This window comes from Sarcophilus harrisii, chromosome X (assembly GCF_902635505.1).
Source record: "Sarcophilus harrisii chromosome X, mSarHar1.11, whole genome shotgun sequence".
Lineage (NCBI taxonomy): Eukaryota > Metazoa > Chordata > Mammalia > Dasyuromorphia > Dasyuridae > Sarcophilus > Sarcophilus harrisii.
This window is the reverse complement of record NC_045432.1, coordinates 80,538,742-80,565,342: the sequence shown is the minus strand read 5'-3', so window position 1 is coordinate 80,565,342 and position 26,601 is coordinate 80,538,742. Positions and strand designations below refer to the sequence as shown.

Sequence of the window (26,601 nt, the reverse complement as noted above, 5' to 3'; positions counted from 1 at the left end):
CCTCCCCCCCAACTGACAACCTTGTCTCATATTTTACAGGAAAAAGCCATTTGACATGAGCTCCCTCTTCTCCCCTCTTCCTCATCTCCTATCATGCATCTGCCTTTTGCTCCTCTGTCCTTCACTCCTGTCTCAGGCCATACTCCTTACCAAGACTAGTCTCTTCACCTATACTAACAATCCCATTCCATCTTGTGTCCTCCAACAGATTGTCCCCTTTGCATCCCTACTCTGTCACTCATCTCCAACATCTTCCTGTCTCTTGGCTTTGTGCCTACAAACATGCCCATTTCTCCTCTCTGCTTAAACCCCCCCCCCACTTGATCATTCCATCCTTGCTAACTTTCATTGTATGTCTTCTGCCCTTTGTAGCTAAAATCCTTGAAAAGACTATCTGCAATCGGTGCCTCCCACTTTCTCTTCTCATTCTCTTCTCATTCTCTTCTTACCCCCTTATAATTCTGTTTCCAACCTCGTCATTCCACTGAAGCGGCTCTCTCCCAAGTCACCAGTGATCTTAGTTGCCCAATCCAATGATCTCTTCTCCATCTTCATTCTTCTTGATCTCTCTGTGGCCTTGACACTGTTGTTACTCTCTCCCCCTTTATGCTCTCTTCTCTCTAGATTTTTAGTTTACCAGCTGCTCCTGGTTCTCCTCCTACCTCTCTGACCCCTCCTTTGCTGGATCCTTCTCCACATCACACTCTCAAACTATAGTTGTCCCTCAGGGCTCTGTCCTGGGCCTTCTTCTCTTCTTCAGTACTACTTCACTTGATCTCAGCTCCTGTGAATTTGGTTACCATCTCTGTGCTAATAGTTCTCAGATCTATCTATTCTGCTCCAACATCTCTGCTAACCTTCAGTCTCACATTTCCAAATGCCTTTGGACATCTGTTGCAATAGAAATAAAGGGAAACTGAGGCACCTAGCTGGTCTTCTTGCACCTTGTTTCCCATCACCTACTCTTTAATCCCTTGACAATGGCCCTTTGTTCCTCAGACAAGACTTTCCATCTCTTGGCTCTGGACATTTTCTCTATCCCCCCTGCCTGGTGAAGTAGTCTGTTCTGCTGGTCTGTACTGCTTGCTTCTATTTTGCCGTCTTGACTAAATTGCCAAACTTTTTTTTTAATTAAATGACTTTATTATTTATTATTATTATTATTAAGCTTTTTATTTACAAGCTATATGCCTGGGTAATTTTTCATTATTGACAGTTGCAAATTCTTTTGTTCCAACTTTTCCCCTCCTTCCCCCACCCCCCCCCCCAGATGGCAGGTTAACCCCAATACGTGTTAAATATGTTAAGGTATAAGTTAAATCCAACATATGTATATCTGTCCAAAGTTATTTTAATTGCCAAACTTTTTGAAATGGATAAGGAGAATCACAACCTTTACATTTTCTCTACCAACTTTTCCCTTAATCTTCTGTAATGTGGCTTCTGTTCCCATCAATCTATTGAAAATGGCTCTTCTCAAGGTCAATGCTGACCACCTAATCACCATATGCAGGGATCTTACTCGGGGCCTCATTCTCTCTCTGCAGCATTTGATCCTGCAGACCACTCACTTCTTCTCAAAACTCTTCATAGGATCACAGAATCATGGTTGAACATAAACCTGGAAGGGACCTCTGAGACCATCTAGTCCAGTCCCTTCATTTTGTGAGGAACCAAGTCACAAAAGGAATACACAAAAGGAGCCTAGTTGACATCTCAGTGGAGGCCCTCTGACTCCACCAGACTAGGCTGCTTCCCTGCTTCCCCTCAGCCACCTAATTCTACTCTACCACACATCCCTTTTGCTGCTAGATCCCCTTTCTGTTCTCTTTCCACTCTCCCTTTGAAAGCTCATCCATTCTACAACTCCAGTTATGGCTGCCATGCAAATGGCTCCCAAATAGGCGTACCTCACATGCTACATTTCTAACTGCTCACTTCCAACATTTCCATTTAAGGGTCTTGCCACCCAGAGTCAACTTGGTTCAGGGGAAAGAGGAACTGCATTGGGAGTCAGAGGACCTAAGTTCAACTACCAGCTTTATTACTTTCTGGCTGTGGGACTCAGAACAATTAGAAAATCTTTATGGCCCTTGTTGAGATTTTAAGCTACATTAAGGGGATTGTACTAGGGAGGGGTGGTTTGAGGTCTCTTCTAAATCTCTGATCAGCTTTCTTCTACTTCCATCTCCTCCTGCCAGCCAAGTCTGTAGTAAGCTTCCAAAATAATTTCTCTTGTCTCCTGCCTCTCTCCTCCTCTCATTCTCAACTCACTTTTCATAAGGCTGCCAGATCCAATTAATGCCCAATCCAATCAAGCAGCACCCCTTCTTCCCCAGTCATGTCAAAGCCTTCTCTGGTTTTCCCATTTCATAGAGAATCAGTTATACTCTTGGGATTGACTTTCTATGCAATATGACCCCTCTTTTTCTTTTCAATGAACAAGGATTTGATTTTTTTCTTTTTCCCACTTGCCCACTTCCTCTTGCCCTGGAGGGAGAAAAAAAATCCCTGTAATAGAGATGCCTAATAAAGCAAAACAAAAGCGCCATGAGCCACGTCCTATTCCACACCCAGAGTCTGTCCCCTCTCTGAAGGGGAGCAATGTACTCTAGGATTGGAATGGCTCCTTTCATTCAATTGTTGCCCTCCCCCTCTTAGGTGTCCTGGCTCCAGCCAGACTAAATAAAGCATTTTGTCCACACTGATGTTTGGCTTCCTGGAAAGTCTTCTTCCTAGCATTTCCAATTATTTACCCATCCTTCAAGGCTCAGTGTGAATACTAGCTCCTTGTCCTCGGTAACATCACTTCTGATCCTCCTAACTGGAAATGACCTCTCTCTCTCTTAATATCCTGAGGCCTTTGTTCACACTTCTCTGGGATGCTTAGCATACACTGCCTTCTGTCAGAGGCCTTTTGCTTCTTCTCTTCCCAAAAAGACCACTACCTCCTAGGCAAGGTCTATTTCACATGGAGCTTGGTGTTTTCCCCAGTGTAACTCAGCCCCAGGCCTTGCACAGAGAAGGACTTGGTCTGGCTTCCTGACTTGAGTCTGTAGCTTTTCCATGGGCCTTTGGCACTGGTGCTCTTTTTGCTGCCTTTTTACCTGGCCACTTGAATAGCCAGAGTCATTCAGGAGACTCCATTCTGTAGAGCCAAGATCCTCAGTGTGACCCAAGGGATCACTATGTGGCAGGGAGGGACTCGGCTTATCTCAGCTTGCTTAATCTCTCCTTCCCTGAACTGCTCTAGATTGTTAGAGTTTGCCCAGGGGGATTCCTGATCAGGCCCAGGCTGAACTTTGCCCCTTTCAACTCTCAAAATACCAGAATCTCTGAGTTGGAAGGGCCTTCTATGACCCGTCTAGTCTCCACTGTGTGGACCTAAGGACTCCTTATAAAACATCCTCTAGCTCAGGCTATAGCCCACCCATCTAGGCAATGGACAGCTCCCCGTAGGGAGGAAGTTCATGTCAAAAGTGACCTTGACAACTTCTCTCCATTGTTGAGAATTCTGGCCCCTAGCCCCTCTTCTCAACAGCATTTCTAACCCATGAAGCCAGCACCATGATGTACAACCTGAATCTTTCTTTCACCAAGCTAAATGTGTCCACTTCTTTCAACTGCACTTCAGCTGATGGGGCTCCAAGGCCTTTTCCCAGCCTGGTTGCCCTCTTCTGGGGCGCTCTCTGGCTGACCAGTTTACCCAGTACTCTATATGGAGTCTCACCAGGCAGAGGGCATTTTAGACACTAATTTTTTTAATGAAATGATTAATTAAAAAGTTCGATTGAACATCAGTACAATGAATTACACTTGCTTAGTCACAATGTCCAGTTGAGATAATGAATGTAAATGCCTGTAATATTGAACAGGAGACATGAATCCTTTTAAACTGTAGCCCACACTGTTCAGTTGCATGGGTTTTGGTGACTGTTGGGTCACCCTTTTGGCTCCTGCTGAGCTTGGTCCTCTAAGTCCCCAGGATCTCTCAGGCAAACTGTATCCTCCTCCCTGTCTGAGCCTCCTTTGCTTGTTCATCATCCTTCTACTCTCTAAATGTGGCGGTCTTTCTCCCAAGGCTCTGTCCTGGGCCTTTTCTTCTCCCTCTATACTCTCTGTCTTGGTAATCTCCTTGGCTCCCATGGGTTCCATTGTCATCTCCATTTAGGCTGATTACTCCCAGGAATACATAAAGCCGGCCCCAGCTTCCCTTTGGAGCTCCAATCTGCCATCCACAACTGCCCGCCGGCACCTCAGATTCGATGTGCCTAAAACTGTCTGTGGTTTGGAGTGGTTGTTTAGAAGACAGGATATCTCAAACTGGAAGGGATCCTAGAGACCTTTGAGTCCAGTGCCCTCATTTTTCAGAGGAGGAAACTGAGGCAATCCATTCTTCCCCATTGTGCTATAAGACTCAAACTAAGAATCAGAAGTCCTGGATTCAAATCCCTGCTCTCCCACTTACTACTACCTTGATGATCTTGGAAGAAGTCCTTTTCCTCCCTCAGCTTTCGCAACCTCTCTAACGTGACAGGTTTAAACATCATGTGCTCTAAAACTCTTATCATACCCCAAAACTAGGCTACTGTGCCACTTATCTTCCCTACTCTTACTTCTTCACCTCCTACCCAGTGCAGTCAATTGCAAAATCCCAGGAGTTCTACCTCTCTAGCATCTCTTGCATCATTAGCCTTTGCCTCTACCCTAGGTCACCCTCATCACCTGTCCCCTAGACTGTTGTAATCGACTTGCCATTTGTCTCCTGGCCTCCAGTTTTCCTTTACATAGCAGCCAAGATAATCTTCTGAAGGTCTGTCTCTGATCGCAGTACTCCTCTGCTCAGAAACCTTCAGATGCTCCCGATGGCCTCTTGGACTCATTCGCATGACATTCTTAAGGCTTACAAAGTGCTTTCATTCTCACAATAACCCGGTGAGGTGGGTACTGCCAGTACCTTTTGGGAGCCGAGAAGACTCGGGATCAGAGAGATCTCTTGATTTGCCTAAGGTCCCCTAGCTAGTGTCTGAGGCGTCAAGCCTAGATGCTCCCCACCTCCATGGTTCTAGCCATTTTACGGCAGTTTCTCTCATGAAATACAAGTTTCACTTTGGCATTCGAGGACTACCACAAGCTACATCTGACTTACCTTTCTAGCCTCATTGCATTCGCCTTGCCTTCTGACACTCCACATTCAGTCAAAGTAATACATTAGCTTTCCCCCTTGCTAGACACGCTGTCTCCCGCCTCAGGATGGTCTCATTGACCGAAGTGGTTGTCTACAGGATTTGGATTGCCTTCCCTCCTCACCTGCCTTTCAGCATTTCTCTTCAAGATTCAGCTCAACCGCTCTCCCCTCGCAGCCTTCCCTGCTTCTCCCCCTCCTTCAGCTGCAAGCATCTTCCTCCTTTTCAGAAATCCCTCCCTATCATTTCCTTATCTCTGTACAAGGGTCACGCTCCCCTTTGCTTTTGGGACAATGTAAACTTGAGGGCCAAGGCCCACGGTGCCGGGTTTGGATATCAATAAATATTCTAAATTGAACTCTGCGGTCTGATTTTATAAAGGAGAAATGTGAGGCTCCAAGAAGGGAAATGGTTTGGTCAAAGCTATTTGAGTAAAGTAAAAAAAAAAAGTCTAAAGGGGTGGTAGGGGGGATCAATGGGAAGGGGAAGATTCAGGGGTTCCTGTCCCAGCAGGACTGCTGAAGACATAGGGGTCTCCTTCATCTCTCTTAGGCAAGCAGGGAAAAGAAGCGGGCTCTTTTCCATGGGTCATTTGGCTTCCAGATTAGCCCCTTTCCACCTGGTTTGGTCAGTGGCCCCAGAGTCACCCAGGTCGGGCCCCGGTCAGCCCCAAAGTCAGGCAGCGTCCCTTAGAATTGGACTAGATGGTGAGCTTATTCTGTTCTCCTTGTGGGAGTTTGGGTGAGTTCCACCTATTCTCTGGCCTTCCTCAGTTTCCTTTTGTCAAATAAAAGGATAGAATTAGGGCCTCTGAATTCCCTTCTAGCTCTTAATCTCAGATCAGGAGTAGTGGTGGGATTTCCAGCTTCTGGAATCCTGGGAGTAGAAAGAAGGGCAGATCAACTGGCAGAGATGTATGTGCCCACTGTGCTCAACACAAGAGCTCCAGAGATGAAAACCCAGAACCTGTCCTGGAAGAGCTTATGTTCTTGGGAAGGGGAGGGGGGATGGGTTAGAGAGAGAGAGAGGGGAAGGGAGGGAAAGAAAGGAAAGGGAAAGAAGGGAACGAGGATGACACAGACAAATCAGGGAAAAGGAGAAGCTTGAGGGCTGCAACGGGTAAGAGAGCTGGCCAGGGTCCTGCCGAGGCAGAGGCGGGAGGCTGGCTGGGCCTCTGTGTAGGAGGCTGGGGTGTGGCTATGCTCAGAGAAAGGCTAGAAGAAAGGTTGAAGGTTGGAATTAGCAGGGAGCTAAAAGGATTTAGGAATAAGATGTAGGGCAAAGCTCTGGGGCTTAACTGAGCTTGTAGGGCTCAGGACTTCCATGCAGCTCCCTGCCACAGTGAGGGGACCATGGCTTTTGGTTTCACGTTGGATTTCCAGTCTGCCCTCCAGACGCTTTCGGTTCTACATTGGATTCCCCTGTATGTGGTGCTAGGTAAGTGGGCCTACAGGGAAGGATTGGAGGGTCTAGGTGGCCAGGAGTCTTGCTGGGGCTCAGACCCAGACACTGCATGGCAAGGAGTGGGGCCATGACGAATGGCCAGGGAGAACAGGGTGTCCACATCATGCAGATGAGGACACATTAAAGGAACTGGGGATGCTCATCTGGGGGATGGCCAACTCTTTGGAAGTGTCTGGAAGATTTGCAATAATTGGTCTTGCTGAGCTAAGGGGATGGCTGGGAGTAGAGAGAAAGGGGCCAGATAGAGGCAGAGGGTGCTGCTTCAGGAGTTGGAAGTTGTAGTTTTTCAGGCTTGTGTGATCTCCGTGACCCCCTTTGGGGTTTTCTTAGCAAAGATATTGGTGTGGTCTGCCATTCTCTTCTCCAGCTTATCTTGTAGATGAGGAAACTGAGGCCAACAGCGTAAAGTCATTTGTCCAGGGTCAAAGACTTGTCTGAGGTGGCACTTGAACTCAAACTGGGGGGAGAGGGGGAGAAACATTTAGCAAGAGAGGATTACATCACAAGGCATGCTGGGAAATGGTGACAGTCTGGCCCAGGAAGGTCCCCATGGGGAGACCAGGCCTCGGGCTGGAGGAGGCGGGAGGGCCAAATGAGTCCACTCATTTACATGAGCTGTCCAGAAGCAGACCTGGAAGCCAAAGTCAAATGACCCCGTGGGTGATAGATTGACCTAGATGTCTTTAGAACCCTAGACTCCTAAGAAGGTGACATGCCACCCACAGGCTTCTGTGCTCAGCACAAAGGGCAGGCAAGACACATGCTCACTAGTTTCTTTTCTTTTTTTTTTTTTAATAGCTTTTTATTTACACGATGTATGCGTGGGTAATTTTTCAGCATTGACAATTGCCAAACCTTCTGTTCCAACTTTTCCCCTCCTTCCCCCCACTCCCTCCCCCAGATGGCAGGTTGACCAATACATGTTGAATATGTATTAAGTATAATAAGAATAAGTATAAATTAAATACAAAATAAGTATACGTGTCCAAACTGTTATTTTCCTGCACAAAAAGAATTGGACTTTGAAATAGTGTACAATTAACCTGCAAAGGAAATAAAAAATGCAGGCGGGCAAAAATAGAGGGATTGGGAATTCTATATAATGGTTCTTAATCATCTCCCAGAGTTCTTTCGCTGGGTGTAGCTAATTCAGTTCATTTCTGCTGTATTGGAGCTGATTTGGTTCATCTCATTGCTGAGGAGGGCCACTTCCATCAGAATTGATCATCTTATATAGTATTGTTGTTGCCGTGTACAAATGATCTCCTGGTTCTGCTCACTTCCCTCAGCATCAGTTCCTGTCTTTCCAGGCCTTTTTGAAAGCATCCTGCTGGTCATCTCTTACAGAACAATAATATTCCATAACATTTACACACCATCACTTATTCAGTCATTCTCCCACTGATGGGCATGCACTCAGTTTCCAGTTTCTGGCCACTACAAAAAGGGCTGCCACAAACATTCGTGCACATACAGGTCCCTTTCCCTCCTTTAAGATCTCCGTGGGATATAAGCCCAGTAGTAACACTGCTGGATCAAAGGGTATGCACAGTTTGATAACTTTGATGCTCACTAGTTTCAAAGAACAGTGGGCCAAAAATACAAAGACTCTTGGAAACTACCTCCCCCAGTTTTACACTTGGGGAAACTGATGCCCAGAAAAATGGAGGATTCCCAGCCCTCTACAGCATTTGAGTTGGAGCATCTGGGAGACAGCACCCCCAAGAGAGCTCAGCTCTCCAAAGCGAAGAGGGCCTCAAGGTCTTGGGGCACAATTCGAATGTTTACACAGAGCTGTCCGAGGAACTTAGAGGGCAATTTGCCAGGATCAGATGTGCCCCAGAAGGCTGCTCCTACCTAATCAGACTTCTCTCTGCTCCCAGAAGGCCCCACAGACACCCTCGCCCCCAGGCCTTGCTAGATTCCCCACTGAGAAGGCACCAGTGGTACGCAACCACTCTTCCCTGGGGTGGGTGGCTGTTAGCCTAGAATGACCCCTCAGAAGCTTGGTCAGTATTTCATCCACAGGGCTTGGGTTCATTTGTCTTCCTTCAGTGAAGTCCAAACTCCTCTGTACAATTGGCAGCTCTGACACCATCCTGTGCATCAGGGGGGCACCTTTGGCTCCAGGGCCCCCGTTTTAGAGAATGTGGAGAAGCTGGAGAACATCCAGAGGAGAGTGCCTGGGATGTGAAGGGCCGCCTCGTTAAGTCATAGCAAACTAGGGGGAGGAACCGGGAACAAGACAAGGGACCTGGAAAAGAGAAGTCCCAGAGAGAGCATTGGAAGGGCTCCTCCCTAGGCTTCCATTTAATGGGGTCCCCTCTCAACCCCCATCCCCTGCCTTTGGACTTCTCCATCATGTTTCCCTCACCCTTTTCAGGCACAGTTGGTATAAGGGGCTTCTTTTTTAAATCTCTGTCCCAAACACCCAGCTTTGTACGTGTGGCGTCACATGCGTGCACATCCACCCATATCACACACAGACACGTATCACACAAGTATACACTACACACACACACACACACACACACACACTCCATATCCCACAGCAGGAGAAGCTCCTGGAGAGGGGGTACTTGACCAGATCAGTCTCTGTGTCCTCAGGGTTACACATAATGAGACAAAACCGAAGCATTTATTGAATTGCATGGCTGGGCCCCAGAAGACAGAACCAGGACCAGAAGGTCAAGTTTGCAGCTAGTCTTTGTTCAGAAGAAGGAAATCAGGCCATGGAAAGTGAACTGCCTCAGAAAGTTGTGAGTCTCCCATCACTGCAGGGCTTCATGCAAAGGTTCTGGAGAGTATTGTCACACAGAGAGAAGTTGAATCAGGGATTCAGTCACTGTCAGTCAGTTGGTTGATAGGCATTTATTAAGTGCCCACTGTGTGCTTGGTGCTGTGCTGTTCATGTACCTGTTGCTCTGCTTCTATCTCAGCGCATCCCAGAGCTGAAAAGGGCTCTTGTAGGGCATCTATGCCAGGCCCTCGTTTTACAGAGAAGGAAGAAGGGGAAGGGTAAGGGATTTGACCAAGGTCACAGAGCCAGTAAGTTACAAGGAGGGATTTGAACCCAAATATTTTTTAAATAGCTTTTTATTTACAAGACATATGCATGGATAATTTTTCAGCATCAACCCTTGCAAAACCTTCTGTTCCAACTTTTCCCCTCCTTCCTCCCACTTCTTCCCCTAGATGGCAGGTAGACTAATACGTTGAACCCAATTCTTGAAGTCTGAATCCAGCTCCCTTTGCACCTTCCCATGCTGCCCCCTGGTTGGCTTTGTAGGACTTGTGTGAAGTCCCCACTCAAGTTAAGGTTATTTTTATTCCTCCTTCAGTCTCCATTCCCCCAGAGTTCTTCCCTGCAATCTTAGCCTTCCTCCTTGAAGGACACAGGGCCCATTAACAGAGTTTGAGTTGGAGGGGTTTGGGGTTTCTAAAGTGATGCAATCAGAAAAAGCCCTTCCTTGGTCATGCTTACATAGGGGTCTTCTCAAGCCTTCGACTTTTCTTGGTCTAAGGACCAGTACACAGCCAGCCCAGCCCCTTGTGCAGTACCCGGTACATAGTAGTCACTTGATAGATGTTGAGTTGTACTGACTTCCAGCCCAGAATTCCTGCTCCCTATTCCCTCCTTCATGAGAAGTCTCTCAAAAGATGGTCTCAGGAGGCTGTGATGGTGCCCTGGCCATCCCCACCCTTCCCCATTCTCAGGCCACTCTTTTACGGGCTAACTGCTGGCTGTGGCAGGTGTCCCCCAACTCTCCCCCCGGCTCCAAAATGGCGTTGTAGAGTCCTCAGAGCTGGGTCAGACATCAGACACCAAGGTTGTTTCCCGCATCCCCAGCTGTCCCCAGATGTCTGGATCTTGTCTGGCTGTTGGACTTGAATGACTTTGGAAGAGAGAGACCGAGTCCGATGACTTCGCGCAACTGTGCCGTACCCACTAGTCTCATAAGCCATTGCCCACAATGTCATGGGTCCTCTTTAAAAATGAAGGCTGACTAACAAGTATCATCTGTGGCATTCCGAATGGGCTGCCCAACCCCTGAGCAGCCAGAGCATAACAGGCCTCTCTCTTTGCCTTGGCCATGGGGCCTCGCCTTTGGATGGCTTCCTTATTTTCAGAGATCAAGCCGGGTCTGCCTGGGCCTTCTGATGGAGATGTATCAGCTGCTCCCACTTATTTCCTGAGACCAAACTTTCTGAGAATCAGCTTCTTTGAGTTGGGGGTGGGAGAAGAGCAGGCCATAGAGGACCCCGTTGAAAAAACTGAATTTATCCAGGTGGGGAGGGACACAAGAGTCATCTTCACGTATAAAAGGAAGGCGCCGGAAGCAGATGTGGCTGTAGCAAAGGGGCAGATTGAGGCTTACTATCAGGCCCAAGCTGCCTCTGACAGATGCAGGAGGTGGAGGCATTCCCTTATGGAGTGAGCGCCATCTTCAGGCAGAAGGTTGTAGGTAGGCAGACGCCCTCTGCGGGCCCTTCCAGGGCCCCAAGGAGGGCATTCATTTCCTCTATTTTCTTCTCTCTAGAGGAAGATGGTATGATGCATGCCTTCCTTCTTTGGGGTCTCATCCCTTCCAAAGAGTCTGGCTTCAGAGCGAGCCTTGTCTTGCCTTGCTCCAGGAAAGCAATTCCACTTGAGAGTGCTGTTTGAACACCACTCGGCACCTCCACTTTACTGAGCATGTTTACATGAATGACTATTTGGGGCACTGAGAACTTAAGGGATTTACCTAGTCCTAGGGTCACAGTGATACTTTATCGACTTGAACCCAGAGATTGGGACTTGAACTCGGAGATTGGGATCTCTGTCCCTTTTCTCCCCCCAAGCTGCCTCTAGAAATCTGCCCACAACCCTAATCCAACTCCTAATAACTCATCAATACATTGGGTTTTATGTTCTACAAAAGCACCTTCCTCTCAAGAACCCCCTGCTCATGTCCAGCTGATTTGCCTCATTTCACAAAGCAGGAAATCTTAGTTCTTGCGTCCTGGGGTCTCTGAGAGACCTCCGCCCATTTGACCCTAATTGGACTAGGGAAGCTACTTGAAGCTAGGGGCTGGAAACTCAACAGCAACCGTTTATTTATAAACTCTCGGGGTGACCCTGGGACATATCCATCTACTTTGGTGCCCACCTCCCCAACCCTTTGTACTTCACCACAAGGTTCCAGATCTTACAGGCTGACTTAGCGTCGTACCCAGACTCAACTCCCTGACTCCATATTTATCCATCCCTCTCCCGTGCCTTCCACATTTCACAAAACCAAGTTAGATCCCAAGGGTGTTTTCCCTTCTCTTTTTAAAATTCAACTTTATTTTATTTTCAGTTCCAAACCCTCTCCCTCCCCCACCCCTTCAGATGGCAAGAAATACAAAACTCATTGCAGTTTTGAAATCACATAAAACAAATTTTAGCATTAGATACGTTTCCCACTCCATTCCCAAAAGAAAAAGAAAGGGGAGAAAATACACTTCAATGTCACTCTGAGTCCACCAGTTCTCTGTCTGGAGGTGAATGGCAAGTTTCATTATAATCAAGTCCTTTGGAATTGTGGTTGGTCATTGTGTTGATCCGAGTTCCTATGTCTTGACGATTATCTTGACGATATTGCTGCTGTCGTCCACATTCTTCTCCTGGTTCTGTTCTCTGTGCTTTACACCATCAGTTCCTACAAGTCTGCCAGTTTTTCTGACACCTTCTCTTTCATCATTTCTTCCAGTGCAATAATATTCCATCACATTAGTATATCATAAGTTGTTCAGCCATTTCCCAATTGATGATATATTGCTTCACTTTCCAATTTTTCTTTTCTTTTCTTTTCTTTCTTTCTTTCTTTCTGGCAATTGGGGTTAAGTGACTTGCCCAGAATCACACAGCCAGGAAGTGTGAAGTATCTGAGGCCAGATTTGACTCTGGTCCTCCTGACTTCAGGGCTGATACTCTGATTGTACCAAGTAGCTGCCCCTCAGTTTCCAATTCTTTACCACCACCACCCTACACACAAAATAGGTAAAATAAATATGTTTATACACATGGGTCACTCTTCTCTTTCTTACTTATCTTTATGATATAAAGTTAGTAGCACTATTGCTGGATCAAAGGATACATACAGTTTAATAGCTTTTGGAGCCTAGTTCCACATTGCTTTCCAATGGTGGGACTAATTCACAACTTCACCAGCGGTGCATTGGGGTACCTATATTGCCACATTACCTCCAGCATTTGTCATTTTCATTTTCTGTCACCTTAGCCAATCTGATGGGTGGAAGGTGATTCCTCAAAGTTGTTTTAATTTGCATTTCTCTTATTATTAGTGATTTAAAGCACTCTTATCTGACCGTGAATTAAAAATAAATTTTTTTTTTTGTTCTGAAAACTGGCTATTTGTATCCTTTGGCCATTCATTAACTGGGGAATGACTTTTTCTTCTAAATTTAAATTTACATTTTAGGACCATTATCAGAGAAACTTGTTTTTTCCCCCACAGTTTCCTGCTTTCTTCTACTTTTAGTTGGTTTTGGTTGGACAAATACTTTGTCATTTGATGTAACCAAAATTCTCCATTTTCCCTTTGGTGAACTCTCTGTTTCTTGGTCATGAACTCTCATCCTATTCATAGATTGGACAAGTACTTTCCTACATACTTTACCACTTTGCTTAGGAGATGTCTACATCATATACTTATTGGAATGCATTTTGGTAAACAATGTGAGGTGCTGATCTGTGCCTCCTTTCTTCCAGAATGCTTTCTAGTTTTCCTAGAAGATTTTTGGTCAAATAGTGATTTCTTGTCCCCACTTTGGGTTTATCATACACTGGGGCCTTGGTGCTCATTTGGTTTTATATATTGTCTACCTAATCTATCCCATTGCTTCTTAGCTGCTACTTCTAGGACCTTCCTTCACATTTTCCCATTGATAGGTTTGACATTTTGTTCCTCTGGATGACGAAGAAATTCTTTTTTTTTTCTTTATTAAAGCTTTTTATTTTTCAAAACATAGCGTGGACAATTCTTCAACATTAGCCCTTGCAAAACTTTGTGTTCCAATTCCCTCCCTCTTCCTTCACCCCTTCCCCTAGATGTCAAATAGTCCAATACATGTGGTAGGAATCTATGTTAAATCCAATATATGCATATATATTTATACAATTATCTTGGTGCACAAGAAAAATCAAAAAGGAAAAAAAAATGAGAAAAAAAAACAAAATGCAAGCAAACAACAACCAAAAGAGTGAAAATGCTATGTTGTGGTCCACCCTCAGTTCCCACAGCCCTCTCTCTGGGTGTCGATGGCTCTCTTCATCACTGAACGATTGGAACTGGTTTGAATCATCTCATTGTTGAAGAGAACCATGGAGGAACAAATTCTTTTAGTTCTTTTAAGTAATCCAGAGCTAGCATTTATATAGTACTTACTTTGTTCCAGGCACGTAAGTGCTTTAAAATTATCTTATTTACTCCTTACAACAACACTGGGAGGTAAGTGCTACTGTTATCCCCATTTTACAAATGAAGAAATTGAAGCAAACAGGTTAAGTGACTTGCCCAGAGTCACCCAGCAAGTCAGTATCTGAGCTGAATTTGAACTACGTCTTCCTGATTGCAGGCCAGCACTCTATCTACAGTGTCACCCAGGTCCCTAATATTTGGTAGTTTGCTTGGGATGGCACTAAATAAAAAAATTAATTTCGGCAGCATTGTCATTTTTATTATATTGGTTCTGCCTACCCATGAGCAATTAATATTTCTCCCATTATTTAGATCTGTCTTTATTTGTGTGAAGGGCTTTTTGTAATAGCAGTCATATAGTTCTTGTTTGTGTGCTGGTAAGTGGACTCCCAAGCGTTTTATCTTCTCTGCAGTTATTGTGAATGGATTCTCTCCTTCTTTTTCTTCCTGTCGTGTTTTGTCCGGCTTCACCTCCTGATCTAATCCGAACCCCTCATTTTGCAGAAGCACAGAAAGGGGACTTAAGTGAGAGTCTTAGGCAAGATGACCTCCAAACTTATCTAGTCTAACTTCTGACAGAGAAGGAAACTGATATGTGCACCGTGTAGTTGGAGAGAGAGTTCAATTCAAGACTTGCCTGTGGGTGATGGCCCAATCCTTGGTGCTTCCTCAGGAACAATTCCCATCTTGTTGGGGCCTATCCTGCTCTTCACTAAGTACTGGATGCTTTCTGTGCTCACCTTAGTCTGGCTCATATATGACTGGAAAACTCATAGTCGAGGTAAGTGAGAGGGGGAAGAAGATCCAAGAAACACCAAGAATTAAAATGTGCACTGCCGTTGTGGCTGAGAGGGATGTGACTCTAGGCCTGCCGGGATATGGGACATTCAGGAAGGCTCCAGCTACCGGGTAGAGCTAAAGGATCGGGAATGATACTCTCCATGTCTCCAGGTGAGAGAGGCAAAGCAAAAATTGGTCGTCCCATTTGACAAAGGGGGAACTGAGGTTCGGAGAGGAGCTAAGAGGTGTGATTTCGATGTCTAGGATTCTTTCCCACTCACTCTCCTGAAGCCCTAAAGGGGGATATGTTGAGAAGGGAGGGAGGGAGGAGAAAGGGTATGCTGTGCCTCAGAACCTCCTAATTTGGCCACTTTTCTGCTGGGACATGTCTTTCCCTCCAGAGAGAGCAGAGGGCCAGTTTCCTCCCTTCCTTCCCTTTCTCTATAGGTGGCAGGCGCTCGAACTGGGTGAGGAACTGGACCGTTTGGAAGTATTTCCGGGACTACTTTCCTGTTAAGGTGAGCACTCATTTCACAGGAGAGAGAGAGACAGAGACAGAGACAGACAGACAGACAGACACAAACAGAGTCAGAGACAGAGACGCAGAGAGCGACTTCCTTTAGATCCCTTCAATTCCTGCTACCAGGCCATGGTTTTTAACTTCAGTTTGCCAGCCCACAGTTTACAGGTTCAGAAGCCAAGTACTTTTGAGTAGAGTCCCAAAAAAGCTTGTAGATCGATGGATGGATGAACAAGCAGACAGATGGGTGCAAAGATAGAGGGATGGCTGGATAGATGGATGGATGGATAGGCAGGCCGCAGAGAAGGCATATTTAGGGGATGGGTACCATTTCTCTGGTCACATCCTCATATGACTATATGAGGTTTTGAGCTGGAAGGGACCTCAGAGCTCATTCAGTTTAGCTCTCTCATTTTACAGAGAAAATATAGGACGAGGGAAAGTATCTCATATTCAATGGGATCCATTAATCAGTAAGCATTTATTAAGCACTTACTATATACCAAACATGGTGATAAGTATTAAGCATACAGAGACTAAGTAACATTCCCTGTCCTCAAGAAACTTCTATTCTAATGGGGGTCGGGGTCCTAACATTTCCATAAATAGGTCAGCGTGGGATCCATAGATGGAAGTAGATGGAAGGTTACCTGAGCAGAGAGGGCAGCACAAGCGGCTACTCTCAAGGCCTTTCTGTAGGGACTCAGTTTTGACGAAAACCAAGGATTCCAACAGGTAGAAGTGAGGAGGGACCACGTGGCCGGTATGGGGGGATATGAGGACAAAAGCATGGAGAGTGGAAATGGAGGCACAGGAAACATGGCCATCTGGCCATAGGCAGGCAAATAGCCCGGAAAGTGCTGGCAGGATCCAGGTTGGAAAGAGCATTAAATGTCCAAGTGGGAATTTTCTGTTGAATCCGGCGGAGTTATTTAGGAGGGAGATGGCATGCTCAGATGTACACGTAGGAAAATCACTTTGACAACTGAGTGTGGGATGGATTAAGTGGGCAGGGACTTGAGGCAGAAGGAGACCAATTAGAAGGCTAAAGGGGACCATGGACCTAACAGCTAGGTGAATGCAGAGAAGTGGACAAATGTGAGAGATGTTGTAAAGGAAATGCTAAGATTTGGCACCTGATTAACTCGATGGAGCCAGTGAGAGTGAGGAGTTGCAGGTGACACTGAGACTGGGGCCAGAGGCTTCCCACGGGAAAGACAAGGCCTTGTCCTCTCCCTGATTCCCAGGCAGTCCCCACTCTTGGCTTCTTGCCTTTTTCTCTCTCCCAGCCCTCATGGCCTCTCCTCTTAACAGCTGGTGAAGACTTGTGAGCTCCCCCCAAGCCACAACTATGTCATTGCTAGCCACCCCCACGGGATCCTCTCCTATGGCATGTTTTGCAACTTTGGCACCGAGTCCACCGGCTTTTCTCAGATTTTTCCCGGGATCACCCCCTCTCTTGCCACCTTGGAAGGAATCTTCTGGATCCCGATTGTCCGGGAGTATGTGATGGCAAAGGGTGAGTGTGTCTGCCCAGCAGAGCGACTGGCACAGTCTGGCCCTGCCTCCATGTCTGATGCATATCCCAGCCCTTGTCTGAGAAGCAAAGGCAGGAGACTTTCCCATCAAAGAGAAAGCAAGGGCTTTGGGCTGGAGGGGGAGGCAAAAGATTCTACTCCCTTCTGTACCGGTAGTGTCAGTCAGCCCAGGGTAAAAGGTCTAGATCCTTGGGGCTGGGCTAGCTGGCTATACTGGCTTCTCTGCTCCTCCTCCTTGGAGGCCATGTGGCTCAGGTACAGGGATCCCCAGAAATGCCCAGGACCTTGAAGTAGGTCTCTGTGCTCTCTGGCCATGGGTAAGAAGGCCAGATTGGGAGGTGGCAGTGGGGCAAGAGAAAGAGACTATGTATGAACTTTCTTTTTTTTTTTTTTTAAATAGCTTTCTATTTACAAGTTATATGTATGGGTCATTTTTCATCATTGACTCTTGCAAAACCTTCTGTTCCAACTTTTCCCCTCCTTCTCCCCACCCCCTCCCCCCAATGGCAGGTTGACCAATACATGTTAAATATGTTAAAGTATATGTTAAATACAATATAAGTATACATGTCCATACAGTTATTTTGCTGTACAAAAAGAGTCGGACTCTGAAATAGTGTACAATTAGCCTGCGAAGGAAATCAAAAATGGAGGAGGACAAAAATAGAGGGATTGGGAATTCTATGTAGTGGTTCATAGTTATCTCCCAGAGTTCTTTCCCTGGGCGTAGCTGGTTCAGTTCATTCCTGCTCCATTGGAACTGATTTGGTTCATCTCATTGCTGAAGAGGGCCAGGTCCATCAGAATTGATCATTATATAGTATTGTTAATGAAGTATATAATGCTCGTTTCACTCAGCATCAGTTCCTGTAAAGTCCTTCCAGGCCTCTCTGAAATCATCCTGTTGGTCGTTTCTTACCGAACAATCATATTCCATACTATTCATATACCACAATTTATTCAGCCATTCCCCAGTTGATGGGCAGCCACTCAGTTTCCAGTTTCTGGCCACTACAAACAGGGCTGCCACAAACATTCTTGCACTATGTATGAACTTTCTGTTGGGTGTCACCTATTGTCCAGCCCACGGCCAGGCTCAGTGGCTGCCACCAGCGCAAGGGTCTCCCTTGCTCACATTGCCTTTCTTCTCGGTTCTCTGGCCTCTGGTTCTGAATTGCCATTGAAAAACAGGATGACAAGGGCCTGAATCATGGCCCCTTTGGACAAACACTTGGCACATCTTGTTCAAGAGCGGCCTACCCCACAGTATCACCCAGTAGGGCCGGGCTGGTTCAGAGAGGGCTATGGCTTCTGGGCTGAAGGGAGCAGGACTGTCCTCCAGGACCTAGGGCAGGAGAGTTACATTGAGTTGAATTGAAAACTCAAAAGCAGCATGAGCTGGGGACCCATCAGTGTTGGACCCTTCCCCTCCACCCCATCCCACCCGCTCCATAACCCACCTACTGAATGGGAACTGGTCTAGCTTATGGAGGTAGAGAAGACCTAGGGAAAAGAAGTAAAAGGGAGAAGGGGTGGAGAATGGAGAGGGAAGGGGAGGGAGGGGAAAACAAGAGGGTGAGGAAGAGGAGATGAAGAAGGAGGGGAAGGAAAGGGAGGGGGAGGGAGTCGGGGAGTGTGGCTTTCTCCAGGCACCAGGCCTCTCAGTTCTGCTGTATGCTCTTGATTCCATAGGCATATGCCCAGTGAGCCGATTGGCCCTGAAGTACTTGCTAACGGAGATGGGCTCGGGCAATGCTGTGATCGTGGTGGTGGGAGGGGCCGCTGAAGCCCTCCTGAGCAAACCTGGAAACAACAGCATCGTTCTGAACAATCGCAAAGGCTTCGTGCGACTGGCTTTACAGACAGGGTAGGTCCTTGGCCCCAGACAACCAATCCCCTAAGTGGTCCTTAGAATCACCTTCCATTAGATGGATCGTTTGAATTGTAGTCAGTGTCGAGGGGCAACATTAGGAAACTGTGGTAGGCAGGTTTCCAGGCAAATGTGCTGAGTAGACATAGAGATTGGAAAGGGACTCTCGGGACCATCTCATTGATGAGGAAGGTGATAGAATTAACCAAGGTCATACCACATGGGACAGGACCAATGCAGATCATTGTAGGAAGTGGATGACAGGGGAGACCGCTCTGCTGGCCAAGCCCGAGGCTCCCAGAGGGCTGCCCTTCTCTATTGAGTGGCCAGCTGCTCCCTTTGAGTTTGGGGCTCTCCAACAGAAGGAGTGCCATTGAAATTTACAGAAAAAAGAAGAGCGGGAGTGAATGAAGAGAAACTGGAGACCAGACCGGTCAGGGCCTTTGCCAACCCTTTCCCCTTTGCCAAGAAAAATATCACCAGCTCAACACACACCAAGGCCTTTGCCTGAAGGCTTTTTCCTGAAGTTGGGTGCTATGGGCAAGATCTGCTTCTCTGGCCCAGATGATGTGGGGGCCCCTTCCTCAGGCATGTGAGGTGAGAGGAGAACAGTGACCCGGTAACCTTTGCACATAGTAGGCATTTCTGAATTTCACCAAATCGACCTGTTGCTCCGCATCTCTAACTTATGAATCACAGACACATATCAAATGCTGGTTAGCACTCTGGGCTCTCCTGCTACACTGCCTGATGGGGAGGCAAAGATAACCACCTTCTCTCCTCTTCCCATGGGGATAGTGGTGTGGACCTCATTGCTCATTGGGCAGATGGGCCATAACCTTGACCCAATCACATAAAGTCATCAATGTGAGTATATACAGAAGTAGACAAAAGTCCACTTTCTAGACACACAGATGACAACAAACGTATGGGGGGCGGGGCACGTTTCATGGCAGGAGAGCCAAGCTGTGAGCCAGGAAGACCCAGGATGGGGCCCATCTTCCCCAGTACTTACTGGCTGTGTAACCCTGAGTGCCCTATCACCAAGATACCAATCCATATGTGTATTTTAATGTGCATATTTGTTTTGTATGTCTATCTATGTAGTGTATATGGATGCTTTAAAGATAGACAGGGCCATTATTGTCCTCTTTTTGACAGATGAGGAAACTGAGGGACAAGGAGGTCACATAGCTAGTAAGTGGTAGAACTGGTGGCTTCAGTTCCAACATCTGCTAAATCACAACCGCATCCACACTCAGATGCTCACACATACCCTCACACACACTTACCTGAATACACTGTTGTGTCTCAAAAGGTTTTTTTGTTAAGTGTTGATTTGGTACCTAGTAGGTACAGAATTCTGGGCTCCTTGCTTCAGGGATAGAAAAGAATGAGAACATGTTGGCCCCCTCCTCAGAGGTCACCACTCTCTGGTTGGGAGAGACAGAGCCTGGCCCCTTGTGGAATGACAGAACAATTGGTAAATCACGTGTTCCTGAGGGGAAAGGAAGCTGCTAGAGCCCTTATGCTCAGAATTCACCTTGAGGTGCCCCAGACACAGTAAAGGAGAGAGACTGGGGGACAGGGAAGGCCTGTGGAAGAAGTGAGAGCAAACGAGGAAGTAAAAGTCCTGGCTTCAAATCTCAGCTCTGCCGTGTGTATGTGTGACCTTGAGCCAGTTCCAGAATTAGCCAAGGCTCAGCCACAGCAGGTGCCCTTGAGCCTTGGCCCTGGCCATGAGAGCTGGCAGTGGAGGAGGAGGAATATGGGCTGGAGGAAAAGGATAGAGAGGAAGGCTTTGAATGGTTGGGGAAAGGCACCCCGGAAGAGTGCTTCATTGGAGGAGTTACCACGGGGGCCTCATCTATTTCTCCCAGACCCACACCCACCCTTTTGGTAGGGCGTATCTGGTTCCTTCCTATTCTTTTGGAGAGAATGAAGTTCACAAACAGGAGACCTTCCCTGATGGCACCTGGCTGAGATCTTTCCAAAAAGCCTTCCAGCAGACAGCCAAGGCCATCCTGGGCCTGAATTTCTGTACGTTCCATGGCCGGGGCCTCACCAAGAACTCCTGGGGCTTCCTTCCTTTCAACCGGCCCATCACCACTGTTGGTAAGCTTTCTTCCGGCCCCCCAGACTATCTCTTAGGCGAGCAGCCTCCATACCCTTGATTCAGCATCTCCCAACTGCCTTTTCTGACTCTTGGCTGAAATGAAGGTTGGGAAGTGAAGGGATAAGCGGGCAGCCCCAGAAATGGATCTGCCCAGGGTCTTTCCCGAGGGGAGGAAAGAATTTCCTTCACTTCCCCCCCCCCCATCACCTCTCTTTCCCGGCTGGATCCCACTGGGTAGCTTTATAAGCTAAGGAGCAGTGGGTTCGGTAGGAGACTAATACTTGATTTGCCTGGGTCTTTTTTTGCAACTCCCTAAGCAGTTGGGGAGCCCATTCCAGTCCCCAAAATTGAGAAACCAAGCCAGGAGCTGGTGGACAAATACCACGCCCAGTACATCAAGGCCCTGCTGAAACTGTTCAATGAGCACAAGGTCCAATATGGGATCCCAGAGACTCGGGAGCTTACGATCTTCTGACAAGACCCCGAAAGACCCTGGGTGTCCAAGGAGGAGCTGGACAGAGGAGGGATTCTGGGAAGGCAGACTAAACCCAAGCCAAGACCACAGGAGCAACGGCCTGTGACACTCTGGGGAGATGGAAGTGCTCAAAGTGGGGAAGACCCCACCCCAACACACATACTTCACCTTTCATGCACAGTGCTTGCATGGAAACAAGCAGACTCTTCCTTCAGCCCCTCTAAGACATAACATGGGAGCCCAGTGCCTAGCTACTACTGTCCTAAGCTTTCCTGTACCTTCACAGACCCATTTTTCCCACCCGGATCCGTTCCATGGGCTTGCCAATCCATACCAGAAGCTTAGGGGCTCACTAGAGTCTGTTCTCAGCAGGCAGGACCAGACATGCCTGAAAGGGCACCTACGAATTATCCCACCTTGGCCCTCTGTGCCGCTGCTGCCCAGGAGGGTCTAGTCAAAGCCACAAATATTTCTTGGACTATGTGCACTATGCACTATGCACAAGAGACACTGCTGAGCACCGTGCGCCTCAGTGACAGGGGACAGCAGGCCCTACCCTCAAGGAGTCAGCTGTCCAACAGGGATTGGAAATGCCCAAATGAGAAAAGAAAATGGCTCAAAGCACTCAGGAGACATCCAAGCAGCACCCATGGCATGGAGCAAGGGCTGGGGCCTCTACACCAATCGTTGAAGGAAGAGAAAACCACCAGCAGATGGAGCTAAGAGGAGAGGGAACCAGAGGTCTGAGCAGCAGAGACGGCCATTCCTGTCGCCTGGAGCTCCACAGTGGATCACGTGGCTGGCACCCATCTCTCTCAGTAACTTGAATCACAGCCTCTCAGAGTTAGAGGGGACTTCAGACGTGGATGGGGGAGTCCGACCCATATTGCACCAGGATTCCCTTGTGGCCAATTCGCCAGGGCTAATAACATCTGGGCAGGCCCTACTTCCAGGATGCCCTAATGTTGGAACTTCTTGAATTTTCCCAGTTGTCCCACTGGCTCCACTCCCTCCCAACTAGATCTGGCTGAGGTAAAGACTGACTTCCAAAAAGTGACAGACCTCTCAGTGCCCATATCAGGATGGAAAACTCAGAGGAGAGTTGAAGGGCAGCGGGGACACAGAAATGGGTCTGCAAAACCCAGATGGCAGGCCTGGAAAGTAATGGGGAAAAGCCAAGAACCAAGTAAGCAAATGGATCATTATGGGACCCAAGAGTGGCCCCACCTACCAGGGGCCTGGTGAAACATCTCAGGAAGAACAGGCTCCACAGGATCTTGCAGTTGGAGGGGACTTCAGATATGAAATCCTGAAGCCAACTACTCAGATGAGGAAACTGAGGTCCATGGAGCTCAAGGTCACCCAGATCCTAAATGTCATTGGTGGGGTTTTTGAACTCTAGAGCCAAAGCTTTTCACCACGTCTACCTCTGCATCCGTCCACACTGAGATACCCTCCATGGCCCTCCCAGAAACAGCTCCAGTCACAGAACTAGCCCATTGCACTTTGGGACAGCTTTGGTGAAGTGGTTTGGCAGTCTCACCTCTGCCCCCCCCCCGGGCCCACCATTGTTGGTCCTCACTCCACTTTTGGAGTCCAACAGCCTAAGGACTGTTTGACTCCCCCTTCCATGCACCAGCCCTCCCTAAACCCCCACACAGCTCACAAGTTAGCTGTCCCTCCCAGTTCGTATCCTCTGCAAATGAGAACAGTGCACGATCTTTGCCCTTCTACCAGTCACTGACGAAAAGGAGGAGCATCTCGGGGCCGAGCCCAGATTCCTTCCAATGCAGCGATGACCCCTTTGGGGGCCCGTAATCCAACCCACTCTGAACCCACCAATCTGCGTTATCATCCAGTCCGCATCTCTCTGCCTTGTCCCAAAAGCCTATCATAAAAAGCTCTATCCCAATTTGGGTGCATTGTGCAGGCCCCTGATCTAGAATCCTGGTTACCTAGGTTACACAGGGAGGTTTAATACTTAAGCTCAAGCTGCTAGGAGAAGCCCCTCCCCTTCTCCATGTCTTCTTCCTGCAGGTGGGAGGAAGGCCTCTGTGACCTGAATTCCTATTCCTGCTTTGACCATTCAGGTTAGCCATGGGAACTAGGACAAGTACCTTTTCCCGTGCCAATGTTTCCTCCTCTGTAAACCTAGAGGGATGATCTGGAGGGACTGGGCCTTTGAGGTTCCTCCTAGCTCCCACAGTCTGGGTTCCAAGTCAGTTTAATTCAGCCACCAGTTAATCTGCACCTACTACATGCAGAGCCCTGTGCTGGGTAATGGGGGAGGGGGGCGGGAGAGAGAGAGAGAGAGAAAATATGAATGAGAGAAGGAGAACGAAATGCACAAGAGAGGCCTCTGGGGATTCCTGCCTTCAGGGAGCCTCCAGTCTAGGAGGAGGATAAAATGTACCCGGATGAACACTGCTGTTTAGTATCTGCAGTTGGAACAAGCGCTAGGACAGGGACTGGGCCTGGGACTTTGACCAGCATAGGGAACTCCCAGGCCCAGAAGTTCCCTCTGTCAATGGAGATCAGCAGCTTGGAGAGTCTTGGAAAATGTCCAGAGTACTGAGAGTTGAGGTCCAGAGTCACACAAACGTGATGTGAGAGAGGTGGGATTTAAATGTGGGGCTTCCTGCTTTAAGACCAGCACCCTCTGAGAAGTGGATTGAAAGAGAGCCACTACCCAGGAAGCAGGAAGCAAGGAAGGCCTCTTGTAGGAGGAGCCCTGTAGTTTTTAGACTTTAAAGCTTGCCTAGAAATGTAATAGGAGCAGGAAGATTCAGGGCACAGGGAAGAACATAACAAAAATGGAAAGATAGGCAAAAGAGAGGTATTCTGTTTGGCTGGAGAGGCTGCTTGCCGTGTGCTTGTGGAGGGCCTGGAACATCCAGCAGACATCCTCAATCAGAACTCAGCAAAGGGCAGCTCAGATTTTAGCACCATGCCAGGCAGGAGTAGGTGCTTATTCACTGTACCCCGTGGCCTGGTACTGAAGCTTTAGGATCCTAAAGACAGGGTCCATCTTGAAGCTTTCTCTAGAATAATTCTGGCTTCTTTTCCTCCTAACCAGAAGCCTCCTAGCATCCAGAAAACTGGTTTATTACCTTGCACGTAAGGAACAACGACGAGATTAGGAATGAAATGCAGTTAGCTGGGAACTAGCTGTGGCTTGCCGGCAGACAGGTGCTGTTCCTTCCTCTGAGGGTTAGTCACAGTTTCCCCCTGCCACCCAATAGGTGAGCCAGAGCTTCAAACAAATCAAGATCCTTGCTGAAGAGCAGGACTGTTGTGTCTTGGTCCCCCGGCTTCCCTCCACAGCTGCAGCCACATGCCTGATCTGTAGTCCAGCTCTCTTAGCTGTGTGGTCCCAGAGTGCTCCCCAAGGTAGCAGCTACTCATCACAACTTCCACAACTCCCAGCCTCCAGACCCTTGAGAACCCTCGGGGTTCAACAGCTGCTTCCTGCTGTCTTTTTCCTCTTGCCATCCCAACTCCTCATGACTTTCTTTCCCAGAAGGCCTGGCCTCCTCAGAATCCACCTGTGTGCCCTCTCCATATATATGTCTACTCTCTCCATGGGTGTAATCTGTCCACACATATTCCATCTGTGTGTTTCTTCTTGGTAATCTGTAGGAAAGCATACTTCTCTGGATTTGGGGATGGGATAGGTTTCTTTGCCATGCTATTCGCTCAAATGTCTTGTTCTGAACTAGTGTTTTCTCTGATTTAAATAAAAAAAAAAGACGCTTCATCTGTCCTCTTAGTCAATCAGCTCTGTCTCTCTGGAGGTGGAGAGCCCATCTCATCGTGAGGCCTTCTGGACTGTGGTGGGTCATTGTATTGATTAGAGTTACGAAATCTTTCCCAGTTGATGTGATGATCAGCATTGCTGTTTATTGTTCTCCTGGCTCTACTCACTTCACTCTGCATCAGTTCATCCAGGTGTTCCCAAGATTTTCTGAACCCATCCCTTTATCTTTTTGATAGCATCAGTATCCATCCCAACCACAAACCACAACCTGTTCAGCCTTTTCCCAATTGATGGGCATGAGAGTGTATTTTTAGTACATTCTTGGTTTCATTAATTGAGGGCGACTTTAATTATGAATCTCTGAAGACAAACTTATTGCATTTTGTTCTGATGATGCTAATAATACAAAACTGGGAACAAAGTCTGGAGTGGCTACGAAGCGGTTCGAAAATTTTCTTACGGCCATTGGCCCCATTTCAATCACTGAATGCAATGATCACATGGTGATTCGATATCAGAATGAAAACAATTTCATCATCTTCAAGTATTTTTAGATAAAATTGATTCTATTTATCACTAATAAAAATCATACAGTGCTTAAAAAAAAAAAAAAAAAAAAACTGTGGCTAAAGGACTTGGGATTCCAGTGATTCCAACTGGCCAGGTACTAGGACCGAGCAGAGGCCCACAGGCTCTGTGAGCTATGTACGTCGTCGGGCACATATTCTCCATTACATCTGAATTGTTTTCATTTTTCTTGTTCTGGTTTGGCAAGCAAATTAGCAAATTGCAAAACTTTCCTTTAATGATTAACATTCTTGAATAATTTATTACTTTCAACCTCATTTGCATCAAGATCAACTAACATTCGGAAAACCCTCCAATTAATTAAACAACCATAAGAGCTCTAGTGGAATGGAAAGATTAGGGCTAGAACATTGAAAGATTCATACTAGAAAGCATGAATCCTGAGTTGGCTATTTGATTAATTCAGGTGGTTTTAATAATAATATTAATCCCAACAACAGCTAACTTTTCTGTAGTTAACTCGGTGCCAGGCACTGGGCTTTACAATTATTAGTCTCTTTTAATCCTCCCTACAATTCTGGGAGTGAGGGACCATTATGATCCTTATTTTATAGATGAGGTAAACAAGTTAAGTGACTTGCAGGTCACATAGCTAGTAAGTGTCTGAGGCCAGATTTGAACTCAAATATTGCTGACTTCAGACATGCAGCTGTATTCATTGGGCCGCCTAGCTGTCCCTATAAAAAGACTGTGTTAGCTTAAAGGCATTTTATTTAACCAGAATAATAAAGCAAATATTGTTCCTAGGAATATGTCAGCATGTTACTAGAAAATATAATTCAGCACGTGAATTTATGATTTTTATCTGACAGAAACAATGATGAAAACAGTTTTACTTTTA

The 26,601-nt window shown here is 47.1% G+C and overlaps 1 protein-coding gene across 1 annotated transcript; it reads left to right on the top strand.

Annotated features, from left to right (window-relative positions):
- The first annotated feature begins 1,320 nt into the window (after positions 1-1,320).
- Positions 1,321-25,179, top strand: DGAT2L6 (diacylglycerol O-acyltransferase 2 like 6). The gene is made up of 7 exons (XM_003774967.2): positions 1,321-6,623; positions 14,790-14,897; positions 15,344-15,414; positions 16,731-16,935; positions 18,647-18,821; positions 20,728-20,939; positions 21,261-25,179. Exons 1-7 carry the CDS (start codon positions 6,539-6,541, stop codon positions 21,413-21,415), a joined length of 1,011 nt encoding a protein of 336 aa, XP_003775015.1. The 5' UTR covers positions 1,321-6,538; the 3' UTR covers positions 21,416-25,179.
- Positions 25,180-26,601: the final 1,422 nt, after the last annotated feature.